The sequence below is a fragment of the Lepus europaeus genome, chromosome 20 (assembly GCF_033115175.1).
Source record: "Lepus europaeus isolate LE1 chromosome 20, mLepTim1.pri, whole genome shotgun sequence".
In the NCBI taxonomy this organism is placed as follows: Eukaryota; Metazoa; Chordata; class Mammalia; order Lagomorpha; family Leporidae; genus Lepus; species Lepus europaeus.
The window spans coordinates 28596066-28618693 of NC_084846.1; the positions used below are offsets into that span (position 1 = coordinate 28596066).

General features: G+C 46.2%; 1 protein-coding gene across 5 annotated transcripts in view; it reads right to left on the reverse strand.

Moving 5' to 3' along the window:
• Nucleotides 1-18841: 18841 nt before the first annotated feature.
• OSBPL3 (oxysterol binding protein like 3) overlaps nucleotides 18842-22628 on the reverse strand; it is a 205149-nt gene continuing 201362 nt past the window's right edge. For all 5 annotated transcript variants that reach the window (XM_062178455.1, XM_062178453.1, XM_062178454.1 and 2 more), the window contains one exon: nucleotides 18842-22501. In XM_062178455.1, coding sequence (XP_062034439.1) covers nucleotides 22405-22501 — 97 coding nt within the window. In that variant the 3' untranslated portion in view covers nucleotides 18842-22404. The remainder of the gene's footprint in view (nucleotides 22502-22628) is intronic.

Genomic DNA, 22628 nt, shown 5'->3' on the forward strand with positions numbered 1-22628 from the left:
CTCTCTGTAACTCTGACTTGCAAATAAATAAATAAATCTTAAAAAAAAAATACCTGCAAGAACATAATGCGCCTTCTTCGATCACAACTCGGAGTCCAATTTCCTCATTTATGTCTTATCTAATTCTGCAGTATCAGGGAGTCCAGACAAAATGCTTTTGGTGGCTCAGGGGCATGTTTTTACAATGCTCTATTAAGTGCCATCTGCTTTCTCTCTATTAATGTTTCATTAAGGACCATCTGGTTGTTGCTACAGATCCTATAGGCTCTTCAATGAGTCAGTCCCCACCCATCAATAAATCATCAAGTTTCAGCGTTAGCAAAAGGAGTTACACTGAGTTGTGGAAAAGCTGAACACCAGGGTACCCATGTCCCAAGGCCGCCCCCAGCTGGTCTCATGGCTGGCACAGTCCCTCTACTTCTCCGGCCATGCCCCCTCTCCCCATGTGTAGATTGAACCCAGTCCCTGAAACTGCTTCCAGCTTTGAAACTCAGAAAGGCGGACGCAGGGCTGCGGACCAAGGCCCCAGGAGCTCGGGGGACAGCGTTCTCCGTGGGAGGACTGGGAAGCATCTGCTAGGCTGTGTCTGGGACCCAGCAGACAAAGAACTGGTACAGAGGGAAAGGGAATGGCACAGGGGACCAGGCTGTGGAAGGTGACCCCAGCGCGTTTGGTGGAGTCCCTAAATGAAAGGCTGCGCAGGCACCCCAGCTCCGCCCAGAGATGCAAATCACCTGAGAAAACTTGGTGGCCTATAGGAAGCCCACCCTGAGAAAACACTGCTGTTACAATCATGATTCTCGATTATAATCCACATTGCACCAGACAGTCTCTGCCCACTGTTCCCCTGCAAGCATGTGGAAACGTCACCCTAACTGGGAGGGCACTGCTGCTACAAGTGTCCCCCTCAGCTACCATTCCTGTTATAAGAGTAGTCAGCTCCCCATGGCCCTCTTTGCCCACTGTGTGTTCAGTACTCCATCTCTGCTCATTATTGGCTCTGGTGAGTTCTCTTACCACCTGTGATATTACCCTCAACTGGTTGCTTCCTGAGAGACCACTGTGTGAGTTGGAGAGAGACTCAGAGGAAGCTGAAACACACAGGGCAGGGCTTATGCATTAGTGAGCTTTTCCTTGTAACAGAAATACCTGAGACAACTCACTTTACACAGAGGAAAGATACACACTCATCCTCTTAGTGACATTAACTTAGGACTTTGGGGCTTAAACTGCTGCATGAGTTTGGGGGTCAAATATTGAAACCCTAGCAGCTTGGCCCGACACGGAAGGAGGGAGTATCACTCACCTCTTTTCCCTATACCACTTTCCCCTCTTCTTGGTCTTGGCTCTCTGTAGTCCTTGGGAACTAGCCAGGTGGATCAGTCTGCTCGCTAAACCATGTCCTTACAGCAGTCTCCCAGACGGAGCAGACCCAGGTAATGAGTGGGCCTCAACACTGAGGACCCCTGCCCCTGAGGGGTGAGGATGGGCTGTCTGTGTGTGACTAAGGTATCCTCTGTAGGCCACGGTATGAAAAAATTGGAAGCACTCTGGTCCACCAAATTAAACTGTGTATAAAATGGCTCTCAAACATAAACAGCACTTAGATTAACTTGTGTTGGACTAAATTATGTTAGTTAAATGAATGAATGACAATAGAGAACATACATTGAACGTATTCATGGAGCTTCTGGTATGTGCCAGGCTCTGTCCTAGGCACTGGGGACGAACTGTGAACAGCAGGCAAAAACAGACTCAAACTACTACACTCACAGTGCTCATATCCCAACAGGTGCAGTGACAGCAAGCAGCACAAGGAAACACGCTCTGGTTTCTGGAATGGCCTGAAAGCCAGGCATCGTGCCGTCCTGATGGTGAACAAACACAAAACTCAGTGACTTCCTACATGGGCTAGATGTGGGAGTTGGAGTCCCTAGCTTGCTAAATGCCGGTTTCGCTTCTCTACTCTGGCTTGCTTGCTTGCCTTCTGTAATGCCATGACAGGCCTTATCCTGGACCGGGAAGGAGGCAGGCGGGCCCTTGAGAACAAAGAGAATAAGTTCTCCTGGAATTTATGACCTTCTGCTCCCCACCAGCTCCCCTGGAATTTATGACCCAATGCTTCCTGCCAGTTCCTCCCCCTGCCATCTCCTTTGTGTGGTGTTCCCACCACGTAACGTATAGCCTTTACTTTTAAATGAACCAATAAACATGCTAGATCCTAATACCTTGCCATATAGAAAATAAGAAGGTAACCTACGTATGAGATGACATGCATCCTTGTTAACGTAAGGCTATAAAGATCTCTTACACAAACCAGGGGGCTTCTTGCCTGTGCACTGCTAAACAGCTGTGTGTGGGTAGGAGGTCCCAGCCGGCTGGTAACATTGTGCATTGATTGGGAAATTTGGACACAACATAGAGAGACGAGGTCCCGGGGCAAGCCCCTGTCCTGGAAGGACAGAGAGACATAGAGAATGACAACGTAGAGCATAGACGTTCCCAGGAGCCAGTGTAGGGCAGGAAAAGTTGAACCACCTCAGGAGAATTGCTGCAGGTTCCAAGTGGACAAATCTTGCACACTTCTGAGAATTTCACTTCCAAGAGCTCTAACCAGGTTCTTCTCAGAGTGAACATCAGAGCAAAGCCCCTCATGTTTTCAGCAGAAATACCCCAGAGCATCCAGTGCCTCTCAAGTAGCCCTGTCTTCAGAAGAGACTGTTTTACCAAAACCTAAACTTTTGGGTCTTCTCAGAGCCTTAACAACTCCAGCCCCCTCTGGCCATTCAGAGCCCGGCTTGCCGAAGCGCTATGGAGTAGGAGCACAGAACATCTCTTCCCCCACCCCCCCTAGGACATCACTCACTGCTCACCACTTTCTTTTCCCAAGTACATCATGTCCAGCTGTTAGCCAAAAATTATAAGGCATACAAAAAGGCAAAATCACAGTTTGAAAAGACAGAGCAAGCGTTAGAAGCAGACACTCAAATGTCAGGAGTGCTGGAATGATCCAACTGGGGATTTAAAAGGACTATGATTAATATTCTAGAAGTTCTTATGAAAAGTAGGCAACATGCAAGAACCGATGGGTAATTGGACAATAATGACAAATACTTGGTCTCTGACGCTGGTTCCCAGCACAGGACTCTTAAAACTCTTGGGAATCCTGAGTGATAGGATTGTTTTTGGTATGCTAATGAGTTGTCTCTTGGTGGGGTGGGTCCTTGATAACTTCAGGAGGGGGACTGGTCCCTAGAAAGATTGTGATTAGAGGGTGGGAACTTTCAGGACAACCCCCAGACACAACAGAGAGAGCAGGGGCTGGAGACAAGTCAGTCACCAATGGCCAATGACGTAATCCATCACACATACATAATGGAATACCCACAGAAACTCCCAAACAGTGAGGTGCAGAGAGCTGGGTGAGCAGGTGCTGGGTGAGCCTGGAGAGAACATGGAAGCTCTGTGTCCCTCCTCTGTTCCTGGCCCCTTGCATCTCTGCTGTTTGCCTTTCCTGAGCTACACCTTCATAATCAACTGGCAGTGATAAGTAAAGCACCTCCCCGAGTTCTATGTGAATCACTCTAGTGAATTGCTGAAGTTGAGGAGGGCGTTGTGAGAACCCCCACATGTCTAGCCAAGTCATACCGAAGTGTGGGTTATTGGGCGGCCAGATATCTGAAGTGGGAGCTGTCTTGTAGAACTGAATCCGTCGCCTGTGGGGTCTGTGCTAACTCCAGGAGTTGGTATCCAGACTGAAAAGACTGAATAGTTGGTGTCGGAATTGGTTGGCTTTTGAAAATACCCTCGAAAGAACCTGAGAGTGAAAAACACAGAGAGTGGCCTAACAGGCTAATCCTCCGCCTTGCGGTGCCGGCACACCGGGTTCTAGTCCCGGTTGGGGCGCCGGATTCTATCCCGGTTGCCCCTCTTCCAGGCCAGCTCTCTGCTATGGCCCGGGAAGGCAGTGGAGGATGGCCCAAGTCCTTGGGCCCTGCACCCACATGGGAGACCAGGAGAAGCACCTGGCTCCTAGCTTCGGATCAGCGCGATGCGCCAACCGCAGCGGCCATTGGAGGGTGAACCAACGGCAAAAAGGAAGACCTTTTTCTCTGTTTCTCTCTCTCACTATCCACTCTGCCTGTCCAAAAAAAAAAAAAAAAAAGAAAGAAAGAAAGAAAGAAAAAGAAAAACACAGAGAGACGAGAATTCAAAGAAAATGCTAGAGATCAAAAACCCTGTAATGGAATGAAGAATGCCTTTGATGGGCTCATTAGTGGAATGGACACAGCCGAGTAAGAAGAAATTCTCTGACCTTGAGGATAAGTCAACACAAACTCCCAAAACCAAATGCAAGGAGAAAGGCTCAAGAAAAAAAAAAATCAAGTATCCAAAAACTGTGGGACAACTAAAACAGGTGTATCATGCACACAATGAAAATACCAGAAGAAGAAGGAGAGAAAGTCAATTCTCCTAAATTAATGTCAGACACCAAATTACAGATCCACATTTACCATGCAGGGTAAATGCTCAAAAAAAAAACAAAAAAAAACACCCAGGCATATCGTAGGCAAACTTCAGGAAAAACCTTGACAAAAAAAGGAGCTCAAAGGCGTGTTGGATAATGGTAAGTGCTAGAGAGAGCAACATGGGAAAAACTAATGAGCTGTGTGGCTGGGGAGTGGAACTTTGATGGAGTGGCCAAGGAAAGACTCCCTGGAAAATGGGACCCTGAATTCTCAGTGCACACATTAATGATGTCTTCATTGATTTGGGGTTTGTAATAGGTCCCTTGGGGCACCACAGGGCGTGGCACTGGGTGTGCATCCTGGTTCTGCACTCACTGGTGTGTGACCTTAGGCAAGGGGGCCCCTGCTGCCTGTCCAGATTGTACCCCTACTCAGTATCTGCAGGTCACACAAGGGCACCTCAGGCAGCTTAGCCAGTGTGCAGTCTGTCGGAGGGGGGACACACAAGAAGGCTCCAGATGTATGTTGAGCCACTCCTGTGCCTGCCTGGCTGTATGTGCATTTTAAAGAAAGGAAAGACCAAGGAGAGGGGACAGGGAACTTCCAAGGAGCATCTCCAAGACTCAATCAACCCTACTCCAGCTCTGAGAGAGCCTGAGAGCATCCTTGTCATGAAGACGTGAACCATCTTAATCCTATTTGCAAGGGAGCTCTACTGAGAAATAGCTGGAACTGGCTGCCACTTCACTCAATGCTGTCCCCTTGTCCTGAGTTCACACACTAGAGTCCCTTAGTTAGAGGGCTGTTGAGGCAGAACGAGCTGGGCACATGGGCTTGGGGTATCCCCTGCCCACGATGGTAATTCTCCATTGATAATTAGTTAGGGGCCAGCCGGCGCCGCAGCTCACTAGGCTAATCTTCCGCCTGCGGCGCCAGCACCCCGGGTTCTAGTCCTGGTTGGGGTGCCAGATTCTGTCCCAGTTGCTCCTCTTCTGGTCCAGCTCTCTGCTGTGGCCTAGGAAGGCAATAGAGGATGGCACAAGTGCTTGGGCCCTGCACCCACATGGGAGACCAGGAGGAAGCACCTGGCTCCTGGCTTTGGATTGGCACTGTGCGCCAGCCGTAGCAGCCATTTGGTGGGATGAACCATGGAAGGAAGACCTTTTTCTCGGTCTCTCTCTCTCTCACTCACTGTCTAACTCTGCCTGTCAAAAAAAAATTAGTTAGGGTCCACCTTTTCTTTTAGTATGAAAAAAAAATTTTTATTATTACTGATTAAGAAACTTGGTCACTGGGTCTGTCCCAGCTTTGACATTCTGGTGGACCCTGGTATCTGTCACTTTGAATTTCTTGAAAGTACTGAGCTGCTTCCCCCAGGATTCTGATCACAGGGCCCACTTTGTCCCAGCTCTGCTTGTGGCTGCCTCTCGATGATCTTCACATCTCAGCTTAAACTTACCCTTCTCTGGGCAGCATTCTGACCCCCAGGCTTACTGTCTTTCTTGTTTACTCTTGTATTCTTCATAGTTGTAGTTAACTGTGTAACTGCCTGCTCAATGCCTGTCTTATGTAGGCTCCACAAATGGAGAGCCTTGCCTGTCCCTGCTCCAGCCCCAGTATCTCTCACAATGTCTAGCACAAAGTCAGGAACCCGCAAATATTTGCTGAATGAAAAATGAATGAATGACAATCAACTTGGCTGTGGATTGGAGATCATTCTAGGTTCAATAATTGGCACCATGCCTGGCATCTATTTGGTGCCTAATGTATGCACCAAATTTTATAGACATAGTCCTCACCAGATTCTAGTAGCTTCCGCAACTGACGTTGCTGTCTTTGTAAAAGCTGTTGGGATTGTACAGATGATCTCCATGTAGTTCAGTCATTCTTTTAGAAATCAAAGTTCCTGGAACTTAGGCAATTTTTTTCTGACTCGTTGCTTCTTCAATGTGCTAATGCATATTTTTTTTTATAAAAGAGGCTATGAGACTTGAGTTTGAAAGATGAAGACTCCAATTTCTAGGGATATGGATTATTCCAAAGGATGAAACACCCAATAGCATCTGAGGACCTATGGTGATGGGGTGACACAGACAGCAGGTGCTGGTCACAGATGATGGGGATTGCACTGCTGTGAGACACCAATCCTTGACCCCTGGGCTGCCTTTCTGGTCCAGGAGGCGCCAGGCCTGGGGGCATGTGCAAGCCAGCACTCAAAGAGCAAGCTTGTTCTTTTTCCCAGCATCATCCCTCAAAACTCTATCCCTAAAGCAGGCCACATAGCAGACTCATAGAAGGATAAACGCCCCAAACAGCACTCTGGCCTCAGAATCAGCCCTTAAGGCATTCGGATCTGGCTGAAAACCCCATGGAAAGCCTAGACACTGTGGCAAAAACAATGATCTATGTGAAGGGTCTTTGTGAGTGAGATCCCAGAGGGGCCTTCAAAGAAGGATATATTTTCCTCTGAAGGGAGGAGAAGACTTTCGCTTTGCTTATGGCCCTGTCTAAATACTGATGGAGTCTGTGGACTCAAGAGGCTTCCATTGCTTTAGCAGCTCATGACAAGAGCCTCGGATGATCACTGATGTCATAAATAAGAGTGTCAATTGTTAAATCAACAACAGGAGTCAATGTGCACTTGCTCCCCATGTGGGACCTCTGTCCTTAATGTGTTGTACTATGAGAATTAACTGTAAAACTAGTCTTTACACAGTCCTTTATACTTTGTGTGTCTGTGTGGGGTGAAAACTGTTGAAATCTTTACTTAGTATAGAGTTGGTCTTCTGTATATAAAGATAATTAAAAATGAATCATAATGAAGAATGGGATGGGAGAGGGAATAAGAGGTGGGACTGGAGTGGGGGTGGGAGGGCAGGTATGTGGGGAAGAACCGCTATATTCTTAAAGCTGTACCTATGAAATTTGTATTTATTAAATAAAAGCTTTCTAAAAAAACAAAATAAAATAAAACTCTGTCCCTAGTCTCCTGGAAACCCATTAGTGGTAATAAAAAAGAAATTCTTTTTATTTTATCCTTTTTATAAACTCCATTGTGCTCAGACACTTATAAGCTCTTGGGTATAAACTAATTCAGTGTTTAGACTCACATCACTGTTTAAATCATTAGGGCTATAATTCTGTTTTATGATTTATCTCAAGTTATATAGCTGGTACCTGAAGCACATTGAAAAAAATTAATTTTGATAGCTTAAGATAAAGTACCATTATTATTCTTTCCCATTTTACTGCAAATCATAAATCCACATATCCATGGCCTTCATTTACTATGGTTTACGACTAATTCATTTTAATTTTGTTCATATTTGATGAAAATTCACATTGTTCTTCCACTTACTGATTAGTAGTCAGGGCTCAGTTTGGTATGTTTGATGGAGAATCTCAGCTTCAGATATGGTAGGCAGCCCTAAGGCATGTTTAGGGCTAGTTAACAGTCACAGTCACGATGTGGTCTTCCGGCATAGCTCCCTCTCTCCCCTACCTTTATGAGGGCCTTTCCGAAGGCAAGGCCCCTTGGTTCTGCCAAGACAAGGGAGCTCACGTACACAACTGGCCTTCAGTGTCTGCAGGGTATACGCTCATGGATTCAACCAACCATAGTCTGAAAATATGTGGATAAAGACCCTGCATCTGTACTGAACACTAAGAGATTTTTCTCCATCTCATCATTTCCTCAACTATATAAACAACCACCTATTTCCATAGCATTTATGTTGTGTTACGTACATCTCTAGTAATCTATAAATGATTTAAAATACACAGTAGGATGTGCCTAGGTTATATGAAATAGTACACTGTTTTATTTAAGGAAATTGAGCATTCTCAGGTCTGGAATACCATGGCTGTGGGGTAGAAGAGGGGAGGGGAGGGGGATCCTGGAGCCAATTTCCAGTGGATGCAGAGGACAACAGTATACAAATGAGCCTGCTCCCCGGAAGAGCTCGCCTTCAAAGTTGGTCTAACTCCTTGGTCAGTTATGGAAAGCTTAATTACTGGGGTTATGGGAAGGCCTTAACTACCTGTGCCCCTGGTCCCAGCACAAAGATCACCTTGTTTCTCATCTCCTTTTACCTCCAGTGTCCTACACTCACATGGATGGCTGTGTCTTAGATACACAAATCTCTGTTGAATATATGTGAGGCTTGGGTCATAAACAAATTATCCTGCTTTCTTTGGGAAGGAAAACCTCTGAGAGATTCCGGTATCAGTGCCAGTCCTGGTTTTAAGGACTTCCAGGCCTTGTTCACCCTTGATCTCCTCTACAACAACTCCATCGCGGCTGCGCCCAAGAAGTGATGACTCTTAAAGTCATTTCCCATTGGCATCACTTGAATCACTTGCTTTGCTTCTCCCCATCCAATCCCCAGCCCATCTTTCATTCTGAACCCTCAATAAAGAGCCAGGATCTCCCAAAAGATTTCATGCTTTTCCCAGAACTTCAGTCTCATGATCACTTCTGACTTTTAAGATCCTAGGTCTGGGAACAGTGTAGTGGCACGGAGGTTAAGCTACCCTTGGGACACCCACGTCCCACATTGGAGGGCCAGTGTGAGTCCTGGCTCCTGTGCTTTGGATCCAGCTTCCTGCTAATGTGCCTGGCAGGTGGCAGATGATGGTTCAAGTACTCGATTTCCTGACATCCACTTGGGAGACCTGGATGGTGCCTGGCTTCAGCCTGGCCCAGACTTGGTTGTTTTAGGAATTTGGGGAGTGAACCAACAGTTGGAGGATGTCTCTTTCTCTTTGTCTCTCTGTGACTCTGCATTTCAAATAAATTATTTTAAAAAGTTTTTTTAAAAAAGATTCCAGCAATCTCACTGTGCTTACCCAGTTTCTTTGGAACTGATCCAAATATGGAATCCAGCCTCGTCTTTCATTTACAGAAATCCCACCCACACCAGGCATATGTGTGTGGAAGATGTTATGAGAACTTGGGGAAACAGAACTTACAAGAAAGCAAAGCAAGCAACCAAATGTTGCACAATAGGTGGTCTTGAGGTTTTGTCATCTCTGCGGTTGGTTTCTTTGTCCTCTGCTTTGTCCATCCTCTTGGGTGTCATATTTCAGCCATGGAGTACCATCAATTCAGTTTCTCAATGAAGAGAGTTCTTTTCCTAAGGGGAACTCCAATACCAGGTTTTATGGTAATTCTTTTTCTCATCCTGTTACAAAATACTATGTGGACACATTATGTTTCTGTTTCCATCTTAAGTCTAGGAAGACAAAACCGTTGTATTCAAATAACCTAATAACCCTTGTGTTGAGAAGGGGACGGAATGAATACTGACCACCAGCTATGAGTCCAGCATGCTGCTAAATACTTTTTACATAATCATTTCATTAATTTCTGTACTGTGAAATCAGAGTGATTATCTCCAGTCAACTAGTTTGGAAATCAAGGCTCAGAGGAATTAAATGATTTGCTTTGGGGCAATTGTTGGGCCTAGTGATTGGTGCCAGGTAGGATGCCTGTGATTGACATCTGGGTTGGATATCTGACTCCAGCTTCCTGCCACTGGTGTAGCTCAAGTAGTTGGGTTCCTGTCCTTCACGTGGGAGACCTGGCTTGAACTTCCAGCTCCTGGTTTTATCTCCTGCTCAGCCTAGGCCACTGTGGACATTTGGGGAGTGAGCTAGCAGATGGAAGTTTGCTCTTTATCTCTCTCTATACCTCTCAAATAAAAAACAATAAATTTCCAAAAATTATGTTGTTTAGAATACAAACACAATACAGGGTAAAATGCCTAGAATTCCATAATCCTTCAAGCTTGCAAAGGCTGCGGGACTCTTTGAGGTTGCTGCCTTCCCTTCTTGCTCCCCTGCCCCAACCAAGCTCTTAGACTCTCTGCTGAGAATGAGTATGGTGAGGAGGAGAACCTGGGCAGTGACCCTGGTGGATGGGATCCAGATCCCGTCTGCTGAGAAAGAGAAGTCTTAGAATTGAGAAGGTGGTGGGACCTGAGTCCGATTTTACCTTTCACTGTGAGCTGGTTCCTGGTTTTAATTGCTGTTTTATCTATATCTATCTATCTATCTATCTATCTATCTATCTATCTATCATCTATCTACCTACCTACCTATCTATATAATCTATTTATTTAAGAGGCAGAGAGAGTGAGTGTGCATAAATGAGAACACTCTTGCTACTGGTTCATTCCCAAATGTCCTGCACCAGCTGGGTCTGGGCCAGGCTGAAGCCAGGAGCCAGGAACTCCATCCCGATCTCCTATGTGGGTGGCAGGAACCAAGTCCTTGAGCATTCCTTCAGCTACTGCCTCCCAGGGTGTGCATTGTCAGCAATCTGGAATCAGAAGCAGAGCCAGGTCTCGAACCCAAGCCCTTTGATGGCATCTTCACTGCCAGGCCAGAGGCCCACCCCACCTTTGCTAACTTTATATTATGAAAAATGTCAAGGCTGGACCACAGAAATGGAGTAGTGCAATGAACTCCCCTCTACCCATCACCCTGCTTCAATAATTATCAATGTGCACAAAGTCTTATTTTATCTACATCTACCCTACACACCATTCTGTTCTGAAGTAAATCTGAGGTTCCATTTTCTAACCAGGTCTTCTACATGGCACTGAGATTTGCTTTTATGTCATTTAAAAGTATAATTAAAATTAAGGTCTTGGGGGCTGGTGCTGTTGGGTAGCAGGTAAAGCTGTTGCCTGCAGTGCCAGCGTCCCATGTGGGCGCTGGTTATCCCATATGGGCACCGGTTTGAGTCCCTGTTACTCTACTTCCGATTCAGCTCTGTGCTATGGCCTGGGAAAGCAGAAAATGACCCAAATCCTTGGGCTCCTGCACCCATGTGGGAGACCCAGAGGAAGCTCCTGGCTCCTGACTTTGGATCGGCGGAGCTCCAGCCGTTGCAGCCATCTAGGGAGTGAACCAGCAGCTGGAAGACTTCTCTCTCTCTGCCTCTGCCTCTCTGTATCTTTGCCTTTCTAATGAATAAATAAATCTTTTTTTAAAAAAATGTATTTATTTATTTGAAAGGCAGAGTTACACAGAGAGAAGGAGAGGCAGAGAGACGTCCTCCATCTGCTGGTTCACTCCCCAAAATGGCCGCAGTGGCAGGAGCTGCGCCGATCCGAAGCCAAGATCCAGGAGCTTCTGGGTCTCCCATGCAAGTGCAGGGGCCCAAAGACTTGAGCCATCTTCTACTGCTTTCCCAGGCCATAGCAGAGAACTGGGTGGAAAGAGGAGCAGCTGGGACTTGAACCAGTGCCCATATGGGATGCCAGCACTACAGGCGGCGGCTTTACCCGCTACACCACAGTGTTAAACCCTAAATAAATCTTTAAAAAAATTAAGGTCTTAATGAATCACCTTCATCAAAACCTGCTGCAGCAGGTACAAGCTCTCCTAAGCAAATGAGCGAGTGACACGGGAACGAAAAGCGCATTCCATCAGCCTCCCACTTTTCTCCTTTAGGTCACTGCTCCCACTTCCTCCAGAGGTGATTCATTTTTGAGCCAGTCTGGTATGAGTCATGTCCTTTTATTTCTTAAAAGACTAGAGATGTATTTATATGTGTACATATCCACAGGCATTGAAATAGTGCTAAAATGTAAAATGTTATGAGCCAAAACATTACCAGTGTTTTCTTGGGGTTGTGCAAACATGGGAAATTTTCAGTTTATTCTTTCCCATTAACTTATAATGATTAAAGATTTTTCAAAAAGTAATTAATTACTTTTATTATTAAGTAAATGAACAGAAATTTCCATCATGAAAAATTTACAAATCACAGCTGGCGCTGTGGTGAAGTGGGTAAAGCCACTGCCTGCAGTGCCGGCGTCCCGTGTGCACCGGTTCGAGTCCTGGCTGCTCCACTTCTGATCCAGCTCTCTGCTATGGCCTGGGAAAGCAGTAGAAGATGGCCTAAGTCTTTGGGCCCTTGCACCCATGTGGAAGATCCAGAAGAAGCTCCAGGCTTCTGGCTTCAGACTGGCTTAGCTCTGGTGGTTGTGGCCATTTGGGGAGTGAACCAGAGGATGGAAGACTTTTCTCTCTGTTTGTAACTTTACTTCTCAAATAAATAAAATCTTTCCCCCCAAAAATATGAATCACAAGGAAGCTTTTATGGAAAATAACATATTGAGTTCCTTATACAGGCTGAACTTGTCAGAATAAATATGGAATGGGAAATTTCTTTTTATATTTTAAAAATATCTATTTATTTGAAAGGCAGAGTGACAGAGAGAAAGGGAAAGATGAGAGACAGATCTTCTATCTTCTGGTTGTACTTCCCAAATGACTGCGACAGCTGGGGTTGGGACATGCTAAAGTCAGGAGCCTAGAACTCAATCTGAGTCTCTCATAGGATGGCAGGGGCCCAAGCACTTGGACCATCCTCTACTGCTTTCCCAGGCTCATTAGCAGGGAGCTGGATTGGAAGTGGAGCAGCTGGGACTTGAACTGGTGCTCATATGGACTACAGGTGTCACAGGCGGTGGCTTAACCCGCTGAGCTGCAATGTTGGCTCCTGTATTTATTTTTCTGGGGGGGGGGATGTTTTAATTAAGCAACACAAAGCACTAATAAATGACACATGTATGATATGAATATGCTAAATATGGTGATTTTGCCTTTACATATTATACACATGCAATGAGTTATCACACTGTACTCCATAAATGTGTATGATTGCTACATGTCATTTAAAAAGAAAAAAAAATCGAAGACATAAATCAAAATTTGGATCCCTTGAAGCTGCCCACAAAGGTGATTCTCTAGAATCCCACGATGCATCAACGTCTGGCCTTGTGTGCTAAGGGAGCCAGAAACCACATCCAAGGTTTGACCCAGGTTTCTCAGGGTTGCTTTGGAGAGCAAGAAGCCATGCTGAAATGGAGCTTAGGAAAAGAACCACTGCAAGTTCGCGGTTTCGTAGCTCTTGGGGGCAAAGGGTAAGGTATCTGAAACCAGAGCTCCTCAGGAGAAATCCAGACACATAGAGGGCCAATGGCTCCAGAAAGGAGACCTCACCACGCAGCAAAGCCACCCCTGCCCACGCACCGACTTCTCTGAGCGTCCACCCTCGGCCCCAACTACCAGCCCCACTCAGGAGTCCTACATGCTCCAACATGGGGGATCCTTCGTTGTGACAAAGGGGATTACGTTCTAATGAGTTGTGATGTTCCCATTTATTTATTTATAATGTGTGTGAAATAAAACTCCATTTTCTAATTTTTCTGCGAAAAACATATTTTATGTAGTTTAAAAAAGAAAAGAAAAATCTATCGGGCCTTGAAGCCACTCCAGCTCCCCATCTGCCGCTCACAAAATCTCCCTGTAAAAGCCTGGGCAGGGCTGGTGCCCTGGCACAGCAGGTGACGCCACCACATGCAAAGCCGGCATCCCATGTTGGAGCAGGAGTTTGAGTCCTGGCCGCTTTGCTTCCCATCCAGCTCCCTGCTAACGCACCTGGGAAGGCAGCAGAAGATGGCCCAAGTACCTGGGTCCCTGCCACCTCTGTGGGAATCTCAGATGGAATTCCAGGCTCCAGGCTTTAGCCTGGCTGAGACTTTGCTATTTGTGGCCATTTGGGGAGTGAGGCAGCAGATGGGAGGTCTCTTTCTCTCTCTTTCTGGATCTCACTCTGTTTAGCTCTGCCTTTCAAATAAATAAATAGATCCTAAGGAAAAAAGGTTGGGCATGAGATTAGGGCAGGGGAGGCAGGGGAGTTAGACTAGACTGATCGTGGGGCCAGCATTGCAGCAGAGTGGGGAAAGCTGCCGCCTGCAGCCAGCATCCCATATGGGTGCCAGCCTGGTCCTGGCTGCCCCACTTCTGATCCAGCTCCCTGCTCATGGCCTGGGAAAGCAGTGGAAGATGGCCCAACTACCTGGGCCCCTCCCATCCATGTGGGAGATGCACAAGAGGCTCCTGGTCCCAGGTAGTTGGACCATCAGGGGAGTTAACCAGCAGAGGGAAGATCTCTTTTTTTTTTCTTTGTAATGTAACTCTGGCTCTGATGAGGCAGTGGGTCTGGAAGCCTGTCTGAGGATCTTCAGTCTTCAACTGCAGACCTCAGGCTGGGCCACGACATCAGCAAAGTGGACGACCAAATGTGTTTGTGTTCACCAAGAAACAGGATGGGATGTAAACAAAGAGGCCCCCAGATAGAGTGCCTTAATCAACAGAGAAGTTCTTTGTGTGGTTTTGTTCTGGTTTCACTCCAATAAGAGTTCAAAAGGTTTTCTGGGGCCAGTGTGGCAGCTGGCTGCCGTGGGCACATCACCTGTCTCAGTTTGTCCAACATGGGGAGGTTCTCGGTTCACACGACCTTTAATGCAGGAACTAGGAGAGTCCTGGGTGAACTGGGACAAGTTGGTTGCCCTAGGTACTGGTCCCTAGGGTTCTATTTAGGTTATTGGCTCGGCAGTGTGCAGCTTCCACCATTCTGCCCCTGAGCAGCCAGCAGGGAAGGGAGGAGGGGACTTTGCATTTAAAGTCTTAACGCAGCAGTGGGCATTTAGCTCATCATGAAGATGCCCCTTGGGAGGTCTACATTCCATGTCAAAGAGCCTGGACTTGAGCCCCAGCTCCACTCCCAGCTGCAGCTTCCAGGGGGTGCACACCCTGGGAGGCAGCAGGTGATGACTCAGGGACTTGGGTCCCTGCCATTCATGTAGGAGACCAGAGGGAGCTCTGGGCTCTTGCCTTTGGTTGGCCCAGCTCTGGTCATTGCAGGCATTTGGGGAATGAACGGGCAGATCTGTCTCTTTCTGCTTTTCAAATAAAATGAAAATGAATCCTGAAGCTGCACAGACCGCTTCTCCTTCATGATAATCCAGTTACATGGCCAGGCTGAGTGGAGTCTGGGGAGTGTTGCTGTTAGCTGGATAACCGTGTACCCAGGCCACGCTCCTGTTAGATCGGATTAAGGCAGGACTAGCCATGGGGAGACCTGTGGGAAGCTTCCAGGGTGCTGAACAGACAGCGTGTCCCAGGGCCTCCGAACTCTATCATCTCCCTTCGAAGTGGTTATTTCTGCATCAGTGGCCACACTGGAACTATGTGCCTCTCCCCTAAGCCTCAGCTGGTGGACCAGCACTGTCCCTGTAACCCAAGTGCAGTCAACTCATAGTGACATCAGCAGCCAATGGGATGGCCTGACACAACAGATAAGTTAAGCTGGTCAGATGCAGAAGATGAAAGGTAACCACAGAGAAACTACAAAGAGAAGCCAGGAGGTGGAGAAAGGAAATTCAGGTAAGAAGGTTGTTAGCAAGTACAGAAGCAAGGCCCTGTGTGGGGAGTAACCTGTCCTTGAGAAGGGAAAGATAATCGTGTTGGTAGATTATTGATCAGCTTATTGATTGATTCTTTGAGAGAGAAAAGATCATCTTATTAATAGGAGATCCTGAATGATCTTGCAGTTGCACACATACCTTCTTTGCAGTTCCCTGGGACAATGCTTTGTCTCGTGTGTTAAAGTCTAACCATTTACAAGGTGCTAGAAAGCATAGATCCTGACCTAGAAAAGACTGAAGTAATATTAAGAAATGATTGTTGGGGCCGGTGCTGTGGCACAGAGGGTTAAAGCCCTGGCCTGAAGCGCTAGCATCCCATATGGGTGTCAGTTCAAGTCCTGGCTGCTCCTCTTCTGATTCAGCTCTCTGCTATGGCCTGGGAAAGCAGTAGAAGATGGCCCACATGCTCGGGCCCCTGCACCCACGTGGAAGACCCAGAAGAAGCTCCTGGCTCCTGGCTTCAGATCGGCACAGCTCCGGCCATTGTGGCCATCTAGGGAGTGAACCAGAGGATGGAAGACTTCTCTTTCTGTCTCTACCTCTCTCTGTAACTCTGCCTTTCAAATAAATAAAATAAATCTTTAAAAAAAAATGATTGCATTCCTCCTTTTACCATAAAGGGCTTTCAAGATTCATTTGGCCCATGGTCAACTGGTTTTAAACATTGAAGCACCCCAGTCTTGGACTCCCACTTCCTGTATTGCCAGCTCCTTCCTTCTGGTATCCCATAACTCCTCTACCCCAGTGCTGTCTCCAATTGATTGGAAATCACATCTCCCGCTGCCTCATTGTCCACATGCCATGGAATTCTTGCAAATGGCCAAGTCACTTCCACCGAAGAGTCACTTAGGGCAGGTTCTGCAATCTGAAGGCAAGCTCCACACTAGCACAGACCGGCACACGTTTGGTGCTCACGAGCATTCGCTGCCTGAAGAATATATCTGCCCATTCTTGGAGTGTCAGAGTGGTAGCATTGAGAGAACTTTTAGGATAATCTGTCCATTCACTCTGGTGCAAATGACATTGGCAGGAGGGCCATGGCCCAGCCAAGCTCTCACCACCAACTGGAATCAGGTTTCCCAAGTCCAGCCAAGGGGGATTTTCTGTGCATGGAGCTGGCTGTGTCTGCTTCAAAGATAAGAGGAGGCCTTTGGAATTAAGATAACACGAAGCCAGCATTGTGCATAGTGGGTTAAGCTGTCGCTTGCCACACTAACATCCCATATCATAGTGCTGGTTTGAGTCCTGGCTGCTTTAGTTCCCATCCAGTTTTCTGCTAATGTGCCTGGGAAGACAGCGGATGCTGGCCCCTGCCATCCATGTAGGAGACCCGATGGAGTTACTGGTTCCTGCCTTCTGCCTGATCAGCCCTGGCTGTTGTGGCCACTAGAGAGTGAGTTAGCAGATGGAAACCCTCTCTCTCTCTCTCTCTCTCTCTTTGCTTTTCAAATAAGTAAATAAAATTTTAAAAAATATTTATTTATTTGAAAGTCAGAGTTACACAGAGAGAGAAGGAGAGGCGGGGGGGGGGGGGGGGAGAGTCTTCCATCCACTTGTTCACTCCCCAATTGGCCACAACAACCAAAGCTGTGCCAATCTGAAGCCGGGAGCCAGGAGCTTCTTCTGGGTCTCCTACACGGGTGCAGGGACCCAAGAACTTGGGTCATCTTCCACTGGTTTTGCAGGCCACAGCAGAGAGCTGGATCAGAAGTAGAGCAGCTGGGACTCAAACTGGTGCCCACATGGGATGCTTGCACTGCAGGTGGCAGCTTTACCCACTATGCCACAGCGCTGACCCTATAAATAGATTTTTGAAAAGATGAGAAAACTTGCACTTAAACTGGGGCTAGAAAAGGCCATTGGGGCCATGCTGCATGTCACTGTGCAGCATTAGGAGCTGGGTTTGGAAAGACGGCAGACATACCAGCACCCGCACAGTCCCTGATGAGTTATGCCAGCTGGGTCGAGTGGCTTAACCTCTGGCTGTCAGTGAACTTTTTCGGTGAATGGGGGCTGCCTAATGGGTTCTGCAACTTCACACTATAATTCAGAAGTGAGAAAAACACAGCTCTGTCATCTTGCCAAACACTGATCTGAGTGGCTTCATATGCCCTTCACTTACTGGTTAGCAAAATAAATAAATACATAAATAAACCAATAAATAAAGGTTTGGTTTTTAGATTTAGTTAGAAAGTAGTATTGGGAGTGTGGGATGACAGGAGAGTGCTGGCAGTAGACAGTGGTGATGGCCGCACAACAGCCGGAATGTGTGTAATGCCACCAACCTGTGCACCTGGGAATGGCGACGGTGGTACAAACCAATGTCTATTTTTTTTGATGTAGTCTAATCTGATCATTTAGTCTGTTCTGGTCATGTCCAGGCACTTTTGGAGAGAAGACCTATCTTGGATTGTCTGGGCTTCTTCCTCCCTGGATTACGTGTGTGTGTGTGTGTGTGTGTGGTGCCAATTACCCTCAGGACATTAGCCAAATTTGATAAAAGCTGCGTATGTTGATTTATCTTCCCTGGTCTGATATCTGTTTGAATTATGGCAGTTAATAAGGGAGAGAGCTTGCTCTTAGTTCATGAAAACCTTTACAACAGTAGTGATACCACAAAGGACCAAAGAGTTTTTAAAGGGCATCGTTAATCATGATTCACCCTTGGTAAAACACACAGGCACTTAAATCATTTCACAAGTCCTATCCCCGCCAAGGCTTCCTGGAAAAGCCTCCGAAAGCTCAGCCATGAACTATTTTGGTGACTCTAAAGTCCAGGTGCTTGTTTTGGCGTTTTCCTGGGCCCTTCTCTTGCCCTGGGGACTACACTTTAAGAACTGTGCCCCTACTGGTAATGGTACTTAGCATTTTCTTTTTCGCTGGTAGGACACAGAAATGTTGGGACCAAGACTGTAGCGACTCTTTGCCTTCTAAGTTCCTTTGTGTCCCAATGTCTATCTCCAATCCCCATCTCTTTAGGTAACCTGGTGTGTTTCTTGCTCAAAAGAGCCTGGGTAAGAGTCTTGTTCTTGTCCCCTTGTACAACCACATATACCCATCAACCCTGAAAAACAGACATAGGTGGCCTTTTCCCAATGTTGTTTATTCAACTAGTACATGAGGGGAAGAAACAAGTAACAAGAGCTTGTGGGGAGCTGGAGGGGCATGGGTAGAAGGATGGGATTTAAACAGAACATAACTGTACAAATGGTGCCATGGAGCACATACAAAGATCCATGAAAAAAAAAGAAGCTTCCCCCGAGAGGCATAGGAGAAGGTAAAATCGCCACAAGTAACACAGCCACTTCTGATCATTGCACGCCCCTGAACCAGAGTCTGCAGAAATGGCTGCATTTTAGATGGTTGTGATTTGCATATACTTATGTGCTACACATTTCCAACACAGAAAAACAAAGGCTAACACTGAGTACCAGATGAATACAATGCCGAGGGAAATAGAGCACATGAAAATAGCGATCATTTGGTAGCAAAAATAGATTTATGCGTGGTTAATATCAAAATTAAAGACCTCCAAATAAATTATGCCTATACACTGGAACTATCATTCCTATGATCCTAAGAACAACTTATTGCTCCAACTCTTAACCGACGGGTCTGCAGAAATTCTACGATAACCAGAAGGCACAACACAACTTGCTGGACACATAGTAGGCCTACATCAAGATCCAATAGCCAAATAAAAACATCATTATTTTTCTTTTAGGCTTGTTGTTTTGAACAGAACAAGATAGTCATGAATCTGGAAAATACAGATGAAGAACAGTGCTTGAAGCCCAAGCGAAAGATTGGTTGGAAGTCAAGAAAAGGAGAACATGAGAAAAGCAGCAGCCAGAGGAAGTAAATATTTGAAAAAATCCAGTTTGTGGCTTTCTCCCCCAGGGAGTCCCCAGGAGTCAGTGAAGCATGGGGTGGGGGGCTCTTGGGGCCCTGGGGATACTTGGAAGGTATCTGGCCTGCTGTCCTGAAGCGAACTCCCACCTGTTTAGCTAGCCCCAGAGTCAGCCTGGCTTCCGGGAGCGGAGGTGCATGGAGAAGCAGCACGGGACTCTCAGTGTTATCTCAGGCCTGGAAAGTACCAGGTGCTTCAGGGCCTGGGAGGGCGCTGGTCTGTTCCTTGCTGCACTGGAGCCTGTGGGCTCAAGCCCATCACATTCCCTGCACTTGGGCGCAGTCAGTCCAGGAGAAAAGCAGCGTGGTGGCCTGCACCAAGTCCCATTTCCAGGAATATCTGTGAAATTCACCACTCATTTGGGATGAGATTAGCAGGAATGAAATCGAGGTTCAGACACGGATCTCGGAAGCAGCGGTGATTGGCATTGCTTAATTGGTAGGTTCAAAGTCCAGAAAATTAAATTCTGCCTCAAGTCTTCCCAAACAATGCCATGTTTCTGCTTTTTTCATTTAAAAATGATCTAACACCCCAGGAGCACACATTTGGTAGAAAAGTGCTTTTGAGTGAGAAAAGGGACTCAAGAAAAAAGAAGCCATTTCCCCCTCAGTGCAGATTTAAAATTCAAATATCAGGAAGTAACACCATGCTGTTTACCTTCAGAAAAGCCCTGGGGTTGAATGGGAGGCTTAAATTCATGTAGTTCTACATCCTCTTTTAATGCCCTTCAGCTCCATCTCAAAGAAGGTGACATACAAAGGTGGCCTTTGGTCCTGTCATCCTTGTGATTCCAAAGTAAAAAAAAAACATGATCAACTGAAATAACTGCCTTAGGACAATTAAGGAGTTTCCAAAAACTGTGTGATGAAGCTTCCATTTGGGTGGTGTGTTTTGGTTATATGTCGTCATGGTTTTCTCTTTTGAGCCAGCCGCTGAAGCAGGCCTATTTAACGGCCAATATTACTAAAATTCTACACTCCCCCTCACATTGGGAAACCAGATTTGTCTTCCCCTGGAGTGCCCTTAAATCCACAGCTCACTTCCTCTGATCTGTGAGCAGAATTTGGATCAATGCTTGAGAAGCAAAGAACAAAGCACATCCCAAAGAGTGTGTCATCTTGCTGCTTAGAGATGGAAATGATATGCATACTGTGTTCCTCTTGATGTCTCCATAAAATAGAATAAGTGAATCCAATATTTAATGAGTTGTCTTAAAATGCCAGTCACTTGCAGATTCCAACACGCTCCTGATCCACCAGAAACAACTCTCCATTTTGAAAATGCAATGCGGCTCAAGTCATTATTTGGTATGACGCTGGACATGCAGCCTTGTCTTGGTGTTTGTTTATTCCTCGTTCATCCATTCTGCCTGTTCTGAAATTCTTTGCCACGCATAAAAATGTTTCCTGGAGAAATCACTTTGCCACACATGTGATATTCCATAGGATTGTCGTGGGAATTAAAGGCTTAACAAGTAGACTTTGGTTTTAATGTCATCTGGGCAGTAGTTGGAACTGCTGTGATAACACAATTCAGCTACTGCACAATTCATATTATTATCATTTAAAGTTCCCCCTTGTAGTAGTTATAATCTGTGTTATTTGAGACTGCTGCAAAGCTCACAAAAGAGTGATAAGAATAAGAAGTGTAGGAAAGGGATAAGACACAGAATACAACACAGATATCATCAAGTCTCGACATGTGTCTATAAGGCAGATGGTCAAACTTTTTATACAAGATCTAAAATACAGTGTTTATTAAGAGGTAGAAAATATCCAAACAGTATTTCAGAAAAATCATGGTGGGTTGTTCAGAACAGCTAGTTATTTTGCTAAACTTTTTGAAAGCCAAACTGCTGTGTTGGAATGTACGGTGTGTTTTATCCTAAAATGGGACATTCGATCCTCTGCAGAGACGGACACAGCCAACCAGGCGGGGGCAGAAAGCTAGGGAGTGGAGGGAAGCAGGAAATCGTTGATCAGGGATTCAGCTCTTAGGAGGAACTTCCTCCCGCCTCCCTGGGACGTCGTCGTTAGGACACTGAATGCACAGAGATTTCTCTGGGTAACGACAATCGCTGAGCAGGAGGGCACAGCTCTGCACCTGAGGCGGCAGAACTACTGCGAAGAACACGTTCAAATGCTTCCCCTTGGAGAAGGCGCTGTGTCTACCTTATAGGAAAAGGTACACTCCACTAGGTTCATGCCTTTCCCCAACCACTGACATCTTCTCCAGACTCCAGCACCATTAGAATTGTTCTGTATGAGCAATCCAAGAGCCGGCTGAAGCAAACAAGTATCTCAGCTACCAAATTACACGCGGGCAGCTTATGCATGGGTGCGCATCCTGGTATTCTTAGTTCTTAATGCACCTGGGAGAAGTTGGCTTTCTTTCCCCTCCAACATAATCTTATAAGGCATCAATTTAATTTGAATTTTCCCTATCCTTTGGATAATTAGTGTTAAAGCTTCTTTTTAACCCACACAGTAACATTCAACCTTTCATTTTTATTAAATAGTTTGTATATAAAAAAGAAATGTCAAGGTGTTCTACATTCATATCAACAAACCATGATAACATTTAAAATTACAAAGAAACCCACTGAAGAAGTATGTACTTAAATACAATGCTAAGCTAAGCACGAGTGGTCATTCTGGATAATCTCTTAGATATGTAGACGGCTGTGTGCTGCTTCCGGAAGCAAACACAAGAGAAGCACACCTCCTTCTTCCCTTTGTCACCACAAGACGGGATGGTCCAGCTTGGAAAAGCCAAGATCTTTTCTCAGTTCCAAATAGGTGCCGTTGCTCACCCAGGAGTCGTCACTGGATTTCCTGTGGGAGATGAAACAAGTTCTGGTAGATTCCTGAAAACATGGTCACACCCACTCTCTCAGTGCTGCCTCGCCTCCCTTGTCTTCGGCACTCTCATTCTAGCAAGTCTATCAGCTACTCTTTACAG